Here is a 15,308-nt window from a genome sequence, read left to right as displayed (position 1 = left end):
CCACGCACGTTTCTGAAGCGGCTCTCTTTGCTGCTTGTGTAAAGATACACACATAAGCCTCCTTTGAATAAATATAGCCAAAATCCCACCAAAATCCATTGCCATGACTTATCGCGCGAGGCAAAAGGTTACGTCTAAGTCTCATAACATTGGTTAATGGAAACGCCGTCATTTCGCAATACTTTTTTATCGACATTTATCGCCAAAGTTTTGCGCAAATCTGTAATGGAAACGCGCCTATTGTCTGGTCTCAAACATTGCATGTTTACTTACTTGACTCTTACCTGCTATTACCTACCTGCTAGCTACTCCGTCGATCCGCTCCCCGTTCTCCTGTGCTCCATCATCTCCACCAGTGTTGCCAATTTAGCTACTTTCCCCGCCCCTTTTGAGACTTTTTTCAAAAGTTTAGGGACAAATATAGCAACTTTTTGGACAAACCTTATCTAAGTTCTCATCTTGCCCACTGATCTACAATCATCTTTATATAGATCAGTGAATTTGCCATTGCGATGTCATCTAGTGACATTTAGCTACCAGGTTTAGCTACTTTCAATTGAAAGCAGTTGGCAACACTGGTCTCCACGCTTTGCCATTCCCCTCGGATTCCCTGGATAAGGAAAAGTACCATTAACTAACAGATAAGAACCAAGAACCCCTACTTCTCCCCGTTTACTTACCTGGATTCGTTGTCTGCTCTCATCCTCAACCTGCTGTTGTGTGCACTTACCTCTGTGTTCCCCTGTGTATTTCCTGACAGAAGACCAGACCACTAATGAAGACCGGAGATGGAGTCCCGACTCCCCGCTACGGTGGACATTCTCAAGGAGCTCGTCAGCGCTCTTTGAGCTGCTCTCTCTCCGGTCCCCAACCCTCTAGTCTGCCTCTGCCAGTCCCATGGCCCTCCCAGCTCCTTACATGGGTGAGGCGGTTGAATGTAGCGTTTTTTTGCTTCAACTCTCTGTTTTCATTGAGATGCAGCCCCAAAAGTTAGTCTCAGAGCGGTCGAAGGTGGCCTTCCTGATCTCCCTTCTCTCTGGACGGGCGTTGCTCTAGGCACGAGCCATCTGGAACTCTCAGAGCGGTTTAGTTTACCCTTTTGATGCCTTCACAGCCTACTTTAAGGAGGTCTTCGGCCAGTCCACTGGCTCTCTGTCCATCGCTGACCAGCTTATTCACTTCCATCAGGGTACTTTCTCGGCGAGCGATTATACCCTGCAGTTCCGCACCCTGGCGGCCTCTAGCAGATGGAACGAGATGGCGCTGCTGACGGCCTAACAACAAGGTTTAGACCCCCAGATCTGGGCCCAAATTTGCCAGCCTCACCCTCTGCCTGTCCTCCAGTACCAAAACCAATGCAATCAGACGCCAACCGTCTCACATGCGCGGAGCGACATTTGGCCACGAGGCTGTGCCTCTACTGTGGAGCCTCGGGTCACTTCATTAAGACGTGCCCTTCTCGACCCCCATGCCCAGCGGTGAGTACTCTCCACATAGAGCCTGATATCTCTACCGTACCACTGCTGACAGTACAACTACTCACCCCTCATCATTCCGTTTCAGTGTCTGCCCTTGTTGACTCGGGCTCCTCGGGAAACTTCATCTCCCAAGCCCTCCTAAAACGTCTCGACCTGCCCCGAATGAGGCAAGCCCAGGAGCTCAGAATCGAAACAATACAAGGGAAACTGCTTGGGTGTGTGCACGTCAATTACCAATCTCCTCCTGTCTCCCTGCAAGTGGGATGTTTCCATCATGAGACTATTTCCTTTCTGGTACTGGAGGGACCCACCGTGGACATCATCCTGGGACGCCCATGGCTCTCACAACACTCTCCCGAATTCAGATGGGATTCCAGCAAGATTCTCAGATGGAGTGAGGCCTGTTTCCAGAATTGTCTCTGCAATGTTCCATCGCCCCCTGCGAAAAACCTGTCTCCAGGTTAACTCCACCCTCGTGGAGAGCCCCGAACCCCGGGAGAGCCCGGCAATCCCGTCTGACTACGCAGCATTCCAGGATGTCTTCAGCAAACAGGCAGCCACCCGTTTACCCCCGCATCGGCCATGGGACTGTGCCATTGACCTGCTGCCTGGAGCCACACTCCCCAAGGGTCAAATCTACCCACTGTCCATCCTGGAGCGCAAGGCAATGGAGGATTACATCAAGGAGGCTCTCCAACAACGGTTTATTTGCCCTTTCACCTCACCGGCCGCCTCGCGCTTCTTCTTTGTGGGCAAGAAGGACGGAGGCTTGTGGCCCTGCATCGATTACTCAATGCACACCCCGTCAAGCTCCCCTATCCACTTCCCCTGGTCCCGGCTGTCCTCGAGGAACTCCGTGGGGCTCGCATCTTCTCGAAGCTGGACCTGCGGAGTGCATATAACCTCGTTCGAATCCGGGAGGGCGATGAGTGGAAGAAGGCATTCATAACCTCCTCAGGCCACTATGAATATCAGGTGATGCCGGACGGCCTAGCTAACTCACTGTCCATCTTCCAGGGGTTCATGAACGAGGTGTTACAGGAGTTTCTCCACCGATTTGTCATAGTGTACTGTACATCGACATCCTGATATACTCCCGGAACCTGGCCGAACATCGCCACCACGTCATGCAGGTCCTTCAGCAGCTCAGGAAACACCACCTCTACCTGAAGCTCGAGAAGTGTGAGTTCCACCGCCCCACGGTCCAGTTCCTCGGTTACATCCTCAGTGCAGATGGTATTCAAATGGACCAGGGGAAGTCCAGGCCATCCGTGACTGGCCCCAACCGCAGTCGATCAAGGAACTCCAAAGAGTCGCGACCACCGCGTTGTTCAACTCATAAGCGCTGCCATTTCTGTTGCATATGAGAAAAATCAAACGACAAACGAAACTGAAACCATAACGAAACCGCGCTACTCGACTGAACTGCGCAGCACCTTGAGTGTAGAGCCTGGTTTATACTTGCCACGTCAGCACGAGTGCGAAGGTGCGTGCAGCAAAAATGATGCGAAAGAAAAATCAAACGACAAACGAAACTGAAACCATAACGAAACCGCGCTACTCGACTGAACTGCGCAGCACCTTGAGTGTAGAGCCTGGTTTATACTTGCCACGTCAGCACGAGTGCGAAGGTGCGTGCAGCAAAAATGACACGAATATTGAGGAAACGATGGATGGTTTTCATGCTAAAGTAAAGTAAAAGACTGCTTCTTAAACCAGAGAGGGTGAACATGTTGATATTCATGTGGGGAAAAACATGCAAGCACCATCACCGACAGCAAGTTTATCTTTACTTTTCTTATTGTTTTCGTTTTAAAAAGCTTGTTATCTTTGCTGTTTACCTCACGTTACGCTATGGAGGCTCTCTTTTATTTTATTTTTTTATTTGATTCCTCAGTGGTTTGCTAAACGTTCTGTAATTTATTAGTCGGTATATAATACAGCATGTGGTGTATGCCTCATCTTATTCATTTTTGTTAATAAATGTTTTGTAAGCTAGTTTGTCATTGTTGTTGTGCTTTTTAATTAAGAATAACAATGAATCCATCTTTTGTTTTAGTCTTAAAAAGTGAAAGGTGTATGTAAGCAAAACAGACAATTATCTTTTCTTGTAAAACGTGACAAGATAGCGACACTGTTCCCAACAGCTCATGATTAGCTTTAATTAACATAATTTGGATGTAACAATTTATAATAACTAACATTGCTTCAATATACAGTAGCAGGTATAAATTGTTAAAGCAAATTTAGTCCACCATAACAAATATAGCCAAATATCTGAAACCTAACAAAAAATGAATAAAGCAACTAAATAAATGGTTTATTTTGCAATTTCGTTCATAGCAGTAGTTAATTTGTTCACAATTAAATAACCAAATTTCACAAACCTGTAAGCAGCTGATAAGTCTGCCCTTGAGGGAGTTTTGATCCCATACACTTCAAATAATTTCTCACTACTCCATGCTGAAATTGCTATTTGTCTTGCTTTGTTTAGCTGTCAGCAGTGGGATACATCAAGATATTTTATGTTTTTCTAATTGCAGTTCCCTCAAGCATGATGCAGCAGAACTGATTGCTTTGCAAGAAGCCATGGGAGTATTTCTCTCATTCACTTGAGCAAGCCATTTCAATTAGATAAAAATGTGTGAATAAGCTCAATGTTGTAGAATAGGGTTGAAGAACATTCCTGTTTTGACTATCCACTGTTTTGACGTTTGAATTAGTATCATGCGGGAGTTTATATAAAATAAAGGCAGATAATGTTAGGCCCTTATCTCCTTTCTTCAAGCTCTGCTTGACCCACCAGCTTTGACCCGCCTCTCGTTCCTCTTCCAACCCTTTAAATCCAGACACAGCCTTGCAGTATTTTAAAGCTCCCATCAAGACTGAAGAAAAGAGTGCAAATTTGCAAAGAGAAAAGAGGACCTTTTCTTTAACTTAAAAAAAAACAGTCATGGTTTGGAAAAGCACACTTGTAACTACTCTGATACTTCATCTCATTTCATTGGCAGGTATGTGCTTTATTTTACAAAACTTTCTAAAAAGCATCTTCTGAAAGAATAAATGTAAACATACATAGATATATTTCTCTAACAATGTCCATTGTGGTACCTTTACATTGCATTTGGATATGTTGATGCTGGCCCCTCTCTCCACCCAATGCTTCTCTGTCATCTCTCTACCGTCCTGTCCTAATAAAAGGCATAAAAAGATATGTTGATACTGCATTCTCTGAAACTTCCTGTAGTAATGCATTTAAAAAGGACCTTTCCAAAAAAAAAAAAAAGTGACTTTTTAATAACATGTATTTATATCTTTTCTTTATTCCATTAAGGGGGACAGATCGTTGATCCTAACAAACTGATGGAATTATCCTTCCCTCCAGCCAGACCTTCGGTTAACAATCTCAATGCCGTCTGTCTTTATGGAAATGGTCGTCTCAGATATCCTGCCGTCTGTTTCCCTTCATCCAGTTATGCTTACGCTCATCGTGCTGGAAAAGCAGTAAACAGACTAGAGGCATGGTTGGGTCAGTGCTGCTATGGAGGTTTGGCCGTTGGAAATGGACAGATCCTTTGCTGTACGAAACAGGCGGTGAGTACATAGAATGAGAAACATGAGCCAAACAGAAGTAATTGTACTACAGCACTGATAAGCAGAAATATAATGATGTATTTTTTCTTTGCTTTTGCAGTGGGAAACTGCCTTGTCCTATTTCTGTATTGAGGAATATTCCACTATGACTTTGGTCCATGAGTGCTGTGAGAAGAAAGGAGAAGAACGGTGGAACTGCTTTGAAAGACGGGCTCCTAACCCTTCCTACCAACCCCTGTGTGGGTACATTGCTCCCATAATACCACCTGACATTGTTTTCAACTTGGACCCCAACACCTGTTAAAGGTCTTACTGCCATGTTTTTATTTAATTTAGCAGCACGCAACCTGTGTCAATTAATCAACTGTGAATCACAAGAGTCGGAATATAGCATGCTTTTCATGTCATTTAATCATGCTCATTCTTCTAGAAGAGCTGTGTATCAATACTTTTATTTTCACATGTATTATTTTATAATACTCATCACAGTTGAAGTTCAAAACTAAGTGCACTGAGTGAAGTCAGTTTATTTTCAAAGTGGCAAAAGGATTCAAAGAATCCTTCGAGAAAATAAAGGTTGCTACTAAGTTGTGATATTTCATGTCACATTGTTTGCATGGCAGATGTATTTGTGGAAAAATATGAATAAATCACAGATCATAAATACAGCTGCCCTTCTGTCTGATTCGTAGGGTTATTTATTTATTTATTTATTGGGGATGTAGTGAAAGAATCATGGGAATCAGGTTCTGTTACTGCCTTCAAAAGTAAATAAACATTTTCGATAAATGTTCTTTTAAGGTTAGAAAAGAGTTTCAGCATCTTGACACAAATCAGTGACATACAACAATAACTGTAGGGTTATACAGATACTGGCATGATCATGGTAATATAGTAATGTTCCTTTACCAGAAAGTAATTGTTGTCCTTAGATATCCTTTCCATAAAGTATTGTTTAATACTGCTGTGTATCTCCTGTGTATTTTCAGCTAGGTAGTTATATAAGATTGCTTTATGTTGGATATGGCATTGTTTAGGTTTATTTACAATCATTGGCAGCTCAAATAAGACACATTTAAATGATTCCTCGTTCAATAGAACACCAAAGATCAGTTACAGTTATAGTTCTGGGTTTAAAATCCGATTGGCTAATATTTGTTTTTCAATATTTGTGCGGTTTGTGCATAATTAGTAATAGATATTTATTGATTAGTGTACCTATATACATGATTAGTGTCTTTTATCATAGCTGCTGTCACTGTACAAAAAAGAAAGAGGCCGTGCATTTCAGGTCCCTCATAATTTATCGTTTTAATTTATCTCATAAGTTTTACGTTTATGAATGAACAAATATGTTCATTGAGCCCAGAGAACAGTGATTTAACCCAAAACTGGCAAGAATGGAAAATTATCAGCAAAAAAAATAATTTCATGTCACTTATTATTATATCATCTGGACTTAAATAAAACATTCTCAAAGGAATTTTTGAAATATTTGATATATTTTGGATTTTATGAGTTGTATCTCCCAGGATACGTTGCCCTATGAGGATATAAAAACAGCCATCAATAATTCTGTGATTTATTTGATTCAAACAAATATGTAATATTCAAAATATGCTGCATGTGTGACATGTCTGTGTCCTAAAATTGAGGCACAGACATTTCTGAACTGTCTCGTTTTCATTCTCAGGGGTGGGGAATTCCACCCCTTGAGCTCCACTGTCTTGCACGGTTTAGTTCCATCCTTAAACAATCATATAATGTAATTTATGTATCAACATATAATTTTTATGTAATCCTAAATCACGATCAATGCTCAGAAACGTAGCAAGGAGATCGTTAAAAAAAATCCATGTGACATCAGTGGTTCAACCGTAGTTTTAAGAAGCTACGAGAATACTTTTTGTGCGCAAAGAAAACAAAAAGTTAAAAACTTTATTCAACAATCCGTCTCCTCCACGTCACCTTATAATGCCATTTTAGAGAGTATCACATACGTAAACAACGTATGCTGCTCTGTGTCAGCAGCACCGTACGTGTTTACATTGTTTATGCTTTGATTTGAACGTAAACAACGTATCCGTGTACATACAAAGGAGACGAAACAACAGCATACGTTGTTTATGTATGTGATACTCTAAAATGGCGTTATAAGGTGACGCGGAGGAGATGAATTGTTGAATAAATTTGTTATTTATATTTTCTTTGCGCACAAAAAGTATTCTCGTAGCTTCTAAAATTACGGTTGAACCACTGATGTTACATGGATAATTTTAGCGCTCTCCTTGCTACGTTTCTTAGCCTTGATCATGTTAGGATCCTTGCTGCCTATGGGAGGGTCAGAGAGCTGTCGGAATGCAGCAAAAATATATTAATTTGTGTTCCGAAGATGAACAAAGGTCTTACAAGTTTGGAACGACATGAGGGTTAGTAATTAATGACAGTATTTTCATTTTTGGGTGAACTATCCCTTTAATGCAGCGCTGCGAAGACCGATTGGTATATCATCAAAGAACCGTGAGAGCGATAAGAGAGCAGACCGCTTTTTATGCTTTCGAATCGCTCTCGCGATACTTTAATGAGTATACTTCGATCGATGTGCACAGCGCCGCTTCAAGTTGAGCACACCTGTTAGCTTTAGGTCAAACTGACAAAAAGAGCACAGAAAATTTGAACCAAGTCATGTGACCGCCATACTCCGAATAACCTCAACTATGATAATGATAACAGTATTGGACGAAAAATTCTTCCTCGCGCCTCCAACAAGAGAAGAGACTAAAGACTGGGCTTGTTTGAGATGAGCAAATTCTGCGCAGTGTTGCCAACTAATTTTCAGGGGAAATTGCTAAAGGAAGGTTGATTTGTTGCTAAAAGTTGCTAAATGATGTTGTGATGTCATTGAGGGATGACGTCATTACGTAATCACGACGCAAAATTGTCAAATCTCAGCAAAAACATCTATTTTTATATGTTCATTTAGATTTGTTCATACACTCTAAAAAATGCTGGGTTGTTTCAACCCAATTTTGGGTCAAATATGGACTAACCCAACTGTTGGGTTAAAAAGTTAATTTAAAAATGTAACCAAAATTTAACCCAACAGTATTAAAAAGTCTGTAAAAAAATAGTGCACAATGTACTATGTTAATATGAAGGAATTTTCTGTATTGATTTTTCCACAGGTTCTTTTTTTACCTGCATTTTTAATTACACATTTTCGGGTTACAACGGATAATGTTCTGGAACATTACTAGCACCTTTTCCATTTTTCTACATATTTTTCTTACAGTGTACTGTTAGTACACTGTAAGAAAAATATGTAGAGAACTGTCCGTCTTGACTGCGCTTATTTCACTCCTCCCCTCACTGCAGCCGCCTACTCTCACCTACATTTCAGGCAAGGCGAGGCGCATCTCAAACAAGCCTAATATGTATCCTGTGGTGCACGTTGCCTGCTTAAGGGTTAAATGCCCATTTGGACTAGTCTGTATCAGTCGAGCGCCCCCTGTAGAGTAGAGGTAGAAAGCCATAGTTACACCCAGCGTCACTACCCCCTCATACCCTGCGAATTTCGAGCCCGGGGACGCCCCCGTTGCTTAGAAAAAAGTGATAGCGTGAAATCTTTCCCCTGCGCTGCGCTTATGCCCACTTTTGGAGTTCACGCCCCATTTTGGAGATCTCCGGTCTGCAGTTATATCTACTTGGGTTCAACGGCCACCGCGCCCAGCAGGAGAGTGCGGCGCAGCAACGTCACTTCCGCTTGTTTGGGAGGCTCCAGGAACGAGGCCGCTTCCGTGCGTTTCAGCTGGTTATTTACTTCGGATGGACCCGGTAAAGTAATAAAAACAAGAATTTCGAGTACCTCAAAGATTCGCACGAAGCATCGAGCAGTTCTGAACGTAAACAAAAGTTTAACGGCCCTGTTGTTTATCCTCGAGTAAAAAACGAAGTGAATAAGTTGAGGTAAGTTAAGCGCTTTTACCTGTTGTTATTGTGGGGTTTCTAGCACTTAAACCATTAGCATACAAGCAAGCAAGCAAGCAAACATTTTTTATGTTTAGCGATTGTTTTAAATGAGAAAGTAAAAGTACGACAGGTAGTGTGGAACTAATACCACGCTCCTCCAGTAACGTTACGTTACATGTCAGGATAGAATATTACCACACTAAGTTAAGAAACTTTTGTAATCTTCCATCAGTTAGTTTCTTATAACAGACTTTATTTGAACATGCTCACCTTCCAGGGCTGTGGGGCATAAACCACAAGTGAAAACAAGCAGGACCATATGAAACTTCCGCCAGAAAATGGCTACGCCGGCTGTAGTTTCCACGGATGGAGCGAGCTCCAGTAAGAGAGCATTTCATCTCCTCTTCGTGTTTATGACACATTAGTGTAAGGTAGATGAAGTTATTGTGCTATGGCTTCAAAGAATGAATCTCATGCAAATCAGTCTTGTGTTTTAAAGTAAGAAATGAATAACTAGATTTGTTGAGCCCATGTGGAATTTCTTATAACAGACTTTATTTGAACATGCTCACCTTCCAGGGCTGTGGGGCATAAACCACAAGTGAAAACAAGCAGGACCATATGAAACTTCCGCCAGAAAATGGCTACGCCGGCTGTAGTTTCCACGGATGGAGCGAGCTCCAGTAAGAGAGCATTTCATCTCCTCTTCGTGTTTATGACACATTAGTGTAAGGTAGATTAAGTTATTGTGCTCTGGCTTCAAAGAATGAATCTCATGCAAATCAGTCTTGTGTTTTAAAGTAAGAAATTAATAACTAGATTTGTTGAGCCCATGTGGAAGCAGTGACCACACAGAGCTATTTATTGTTGTTATTATTATTATTATTACCTGGTGAAGATTTTGATGTGTGCTGGCAGGACGTAGTTCAATAACTAACATTTTTCTTTTTGTGCCCTTCAGTTTAGTACACATGATGATTTTCTAGTCATTACATCTAAATATGCATGAATTTGTCAGATATTCAGTAGTTCCCAAAGCTTTTAGTGGCACAGATAAAATATAAATGTGTATTATAATGCTCCGACAAGTAATGTTTGCTTTCTAACAAAATAAGATATGAAAAAAGTGCTTACTTTAATTATTATTTAATTAGTATGGGAGCCATGGGACAAAAAGGGGTAATTGAGACTTTTTATGCCACAATTAAATTCAACAAAAAACTCACAGAGACATAAGCTAAGAAGAATTGCAAGATATAAACTCAATTCTAAGAAGAAAATAAATAATTGTGAAATATAAAGAATTTCACAATTGTGAGAGTCAACCTTTTTTATTTTATTTTTATTTCATGGCAAAAATGGCCTGCCATATATTAGTGATAGTAAAGTTAGAAAGATTCCTGTTTTTTTTTGTTTGTTTTTTTATCACTGTTGTCACTCTTCAGATGTCTTTATTTTGGAGGTTATTCCAGCAGAGAGGTACATGCACATGTGTGCCTGTGTTTGCATATGAACTCAATTTGAATATCAGTGTTGTAGACTGTCTGTAATAGGCCTGTGACTCCCTGGGTTGTGCTCGTCTTTGTTATTTTGAGCGTAGTGCCACCACGCACTCAGCTGTTGTGATTGGGTTACACAGTGTTTTCTTGGAAGAACAAAGGAATTGAAACCCAGGTGTCTGCATGCTGCATGCTTACACTCATAGTTGTGGTTAACGACACATCTCAACTCAGTGTGAACAGCTTTCTTTTGCATTTGCATTTATTTTGCATTTTATTTGTAGTGCAGTTTTTCACACAAAAGCAAAAAAAAAAAAAACACCCTCAGGCCATTTAAGAGGTAGATGAGTTTTGTTCTTCAACAGAACAGTTCAGGAGAAATGTATCATTACATCAGTTGCTCACCAACGGATCCTCTCTAGTGAATGGGTGCCGTGAGAATGAGAGTTCAAACAGCTGATAAATCACATCACAATAATCCACAACATGACTCCAGTCCATCAAGTAATGTCTTGTGAAGTGAAAAGCTTCCTGCTTGTAATAAACAAATCTATGAAGACATTTTTAACTTGGATTTTGATGTGAGAGGACTTTTTCACTAAAGGAAGTGTTATTATATTATAACTATTATAATGGAGTGGTGTGGATTATTGTGATGTTTTTGTCAGCTGTTTGGATACTCTTTCTGACGGCACCCTTTCACTGCAGAGGATCCACTGGTGAGCAAGTGATGTAATGCTGATTTTTTTCCAAAGCTATTCTTGTTAAGAAATAAATTGATCTATATCATGGATGGCCTGAGGGTGAGTACATTTGAAGCACATTTTCAATTTTAGGTTTAGTATCGGGGCATTTTAACGAGTACGAGTACAGGAGACCAGTATCGGGCCCGATTCCGATACCAGTATCGGTGCATCCCTAGTTTACTATTTCTTTAAAGTGTTGGTATCTTAAAACAGCATGATTCATGGATGTCATTAGCTAGTAATTCACAAAATTAAGAAACCACACAGAAGCTAGACTGAATTTTTAATCAAACCAATAGAACATGTCTAAGAAGTACAGTCTAATGCTTCACATAGTATGTGCTGTGCATTCTTGAATTTTTGATTGGCAAGAATCTTTTAGTTAATTGTAATACAGCTAGCTACAAACCATAAATCAATCAGAGGGCACCATATAATGCCTAATGGCTTTTTCCACTATTAATTTGCATTATAAAATTTGGGTGAGACTTTTTTTTTTTTTCTTGGACTCCATAGGTACTCCTGGAAATCGAAAGATGGCTTCCTCTGAGGTAATTATATGCTTCTCTATTGCTTTAATAATAGTTTCACATTCACTTTTTGTCCCATCCACTTTCTGTGGTTATTGGCCAATTTATTTATGGCTCCTGTTACATACTGTAACTGTTTTCCTAATCAAAGACATCTAAATTTAGTCTACAATGTGATTTTTGGACTCTCTGCCCTCTTCTTTTATTTCTGTTTATTTCTCATGAATCAGCACAGCTCTTGATTTACATCCATTAAAGTGTTCACAATATATCCTGCATAACTTCTGTGCTACTTATGTTACTTTATTCTTGAGATCAATTAGGTTTGTTTGTTTTTTGCTGTTTCGTTTAGAATAAACAGTGTTTTCTTTTTTAAATTGATTTGGAACTGGAATAAATCACAATTCAATTTTAAATAAAGAAATTTAAATATTAAGACTATAATATAATTGTCTATCAGCCATGTACAGAAAAATCCCCTAGTGAAATCAGTGATGCTGAAATGTGTTATAGAATCGCATCGTTGTATAATTTGTTCAAATTGTTTTTAACATCCTAAATAAATGATTAATAACTGAAATATTCTGATGTTTTTGTCTTTTTGTCTGATGTGTTTACTGAGCAATCATATATCTTTCAGCTTCTCAGCATCTCTGGTTCATCCCAGATGAACAAAAAGACCATGGGCCACAGAGGAATTGACCCCACTGGGGAAACCACATATAAAAAGGTATGAGCTGTGGATATCCAGATTTTATATCCTCATTTTGAGTACTGCTACATATACACTGTAAATATTTAAAAATAGAAGTTTGTAAGAGATGGGACCAGATCAACCGTATCGGCAGTTCAACTTCCAATCTCCGTGTCACGATGCACATTCCTGAATCTGTCAGATCTTCCTGCAACACATAGATTACTGTTGTCTTCACTGTTCTTTGTATGGCACCATGAAGAAGATAAAGCCTAATAAATGGCATGGGCAGGCACATACAGATAAGACCAGCAGGCCTTGAGTTATTGCTACTCCCTTTCAGTTTTATTAAATCACATGTGTCTTTTGTAGGCCTTCAAACAAGATGTATGTATCAGTGTTATATGTAGGCTAGTTTTAAAATTAACCTGGAGTAGTTCCAGAAGAACTGTCTTATTATTTTCTGTATTGCACACGAACACATTCTTATTCTGTTCTTCATGTGCCCTCCATTGGAACTCTTCAGACCACATCATCTGCTCTAAAGGGGGCCATTCAGCTGGGCATCACACACAGTGTGGGAAGCTTGAGCCAGAAGCCAGAAAGAGACGTGCTCATGCAGGACTTCGAAGTGGTAGAAAGCATCTTCTTTCCCAGGTTTGTGTGTCTGCATAAAAGTAACCTTGAAGAACTTTTCATTAGTAGTCACACTGTGTACATAAATGTGCTTGTTTTTGTCTTCCTCTTAGTCAAGGCAGCAACTCAACTCCAGGTCATCACCATGGTGACTTCAAGTTTAAAACATATGCTCCCATTGCGTTCCGCTACTTCAGAGAGATGTTTGGGATCCGACCTGATGACTACCTGGTAATCTTGTTTGTTCACAAAATAGGGTCCCCATGGTTTCCTGGAAAAATCTGTTTTTTTTTTTTAGGTGTGGAATTGTCATTGGAATTTTTTTTAGGGAAAATATGAATATTCATTTTTGAAACTGGTCTGAAATATAAGCTAGAACTTGCTGTTGTGTAGAGTTAAACTTGTCACTGGATTCTGAATCGAAACAATGTCTGGAAAAGCCAAAAGCACTTCTCAGTGACACTGCGTTTAGTTCAATGGACACCTGCAAGCCTCCAGTCATATGTTAACTGCTGTGCGTGTGTGTGTGTGTTTTCTGCAGTACTCTCTTTGTAATGAACCCCTTATTGAGCTGTCTAATCCTGGAGCGAGCGGCTCTCTCTTCTACGTATCTAGTGATGATGAGTTTATCATTAAGACGGTACAACACAAAGAGGCGGAATTCTTGCAAACACTCCTGCCAGGTTACTTCATGGTAAATGTGTATTTCTATGTTTTTAAAAAATCTCAACACTTCTTGTTCATTTTATCATAACATATTAAGCGCAGTAGTTTCCACCACATAATTCACTTTTCATCTTCTAGAACCTGAACCAGAACATGCGTACGCTGCTTCCTAAGTTCTACGGCCTCTACTGCGTTCAGGCTGAGGGGAAGAACATCCGAATTGTAGTGATGAACAACCTGCTGCCACGCGCTGTACCCATGCACCTTAAATTTGACCTGAAGGGCTCGACATGCAAGCGACGTGCTTCACCGAAAGAAAGGGCCAAGGATTTGCCTACGTACAAAGACCTAGACTTCATGCAGGACATGCTTGAGGGCATATTGCTGGAGAGTGACCACTACAATGCCCTATGCAGGACTATTCAGAGAGACTGTCGGGTAAGAGTGTGTGTGTTGTAGACCGAAGCTGACATATTGTAAGAGGAAAGACACGTAAGCAAGGATGGCGGAACATTGTCCTTGAATTTTGCTTACAAATTTTGGATTGTCAGAGTAGTATGACTTTAAAGGGGTGGTTGACTGCTTTTTTCTAGGCTTGATTGTGTTTATGGGGTGCAGTCTAACATGTGTTAATGCTTCGTTTAAAAAAAAAAAAAAGCATTATTTTTTCACATAATTTACCTTTATTCTACACTGCACTGTCCCTTCTCCTTTGAACGCGCCGATCATTTCCTGTTTTTATGAAGCCCCTCCCTCAGAAATACGCGATGGGCTCGGATTGGTTCACTGGCCCAGTGTGTTGTGATTTGCTAGATTTGCGCCTAGTGCACGTCTAAATGTTACGCCCCTCACCTCAGTGCATGTGCTCCGTTTGAATTGTAAACAATGACGTCGTCAATATTGCTTATCAATTTGAGCCCGATTGAGACGCAGAGGATATTAGTGAAGAGGATCACGTAGAACCTGTGGAAGCACGGCTCTTAATGGTATGTTTTTTAATTTGTTGTTGTCTCATACTTTTAGATACGCTGTTATTTGTGAATCTGAATGAGAGCGAGAGAGAGAGAGAGAGCAGAGCGTGTGCAGAGCAGCGGACGCGAGGAACAGTATTAAGAACCGCTGCTTTAGAACATTGATTTTGAAACTTGTAAATCCATTAGAATCGTTAGAAGACAGAATCACGATTCATATATAAATAGATTCATTCGTGCTTTTAGATACGCTGTTATTTGTGAATGCTACTGCTTATGTTAGCTTTTAATATACAGTCTGATCCTGATTAATTTGATCCTGATTGCAGGGGACGCGAGGAACAGGATTGAGCACTGCTGCTTTAGAACATTGATTTTGAAACTTGTAAATCCATTAGAATCGTTAGAAGACAGAATCGCGATTCATGTATGAATAGATTTTTACGTGCACCATTAGTTTTCTCTTCCTCTTCTCTAAAGCAGCACAGCATGGCCTCGCCCCCTTTGCTGCCTTTTCCCGAGGGC

General features: G+C 40.4%; 2 protein-coding genes across 4 annotated transcripts in view; both read left to right on the top strand.

Annotated features, from left to right (window-relative positions):
* Positions 1-4,285: 4,285 nt before the first annotated feature.
* Positions 4,286-5,731, top strand: LOC107693291 (extracellular matrix protein 1-like). Its single transcript, XM_016492607.1, has 3 exons — positions 4,286-4,489; positions 4,813-5,072; positions 5,173-5,731. The coding sequence occupies exons 1-3, from the start codon at positions 4,432-4,434 to the stop codon at positions 5,374-5,376; spliced, it is 522 nt and encodes a 173-aa protein (XP_016348093.1). The 5' UTR covers positions 4,286-4,431; the 3' UTR covers positions 5,377-5,731.
* A 3,072-nt stretch (positions 5,732-8,803) lies between these two features.
* LOC107693396 (phosphatidylinositol 4-phosphate 5-kinase type-1 alpha-like) overlaps positions 8,804-15,308 on the top strand; it is a 14,613-nt gene continuing 8,108 nt past the window's right edge. For 2 of the 3 annotated variants that reach the window (XM_016492766.1, XM_016492764.1), the window contains exons 1-8: positions 8,804-9,038; positions 9,319-9,422; positions 11,803-11,837; positions 12,457-12,546; positions 13,037-13,167; positions 13,260-13,377; positions 13,688-13,840; positions 13,951-14,250. In XM_016492766.1, coding sequence (XP_016348252.1) covers positions 9,380-9,422; positions 11,803-11,837; positions 12,457-12,546; positions 13,037-13,167; positions 13,260-13,377; positions 13,688-13,840; positions 13,951-14,250 — 870 coding nt within the window. In that variant the 5' untranslated portion in view covers positions 8,804-9,038; positions 9,319-9,379. Of the gene's footprint in view, positions 9,039-9,318; positions 9,423-9,624; positions 9,725-11,802; positions 11,838-12,456; positions 12,547-13,036; positions 13,168-13,259; positions 13,378-13,687; positions 13,841-13,950; positions 14,251-15,308 lie in introns of those variants that run through there. The other variant, XM_016492765.1, reaches the window with a different exon arrangement.

The sequence above is a fragment of the Sinocyclocheilus anshuiensis genome, unplaced genomic scaffold (assembly GCF_001515605.1).
Source record: "Sinocyclocheilus anshuiensis isolate Anshui unplaced genomic scaffold, SAMN03320099.WGS_v1.1 scaffold566, whole genome shotgun sequence".
NCBI lineage: Eukaryota > Metazoa > Chordata > Actinopteri > Cypriniformes > Cyprinidae > Sinocyclocheilus > Sinocyclocheilus anshuiensis.
The sequence above is the reverse complement of the archived record's forward strand: the minus strand, read 5'-3'. Positions and strand labels throughout refer to the sequence as shown.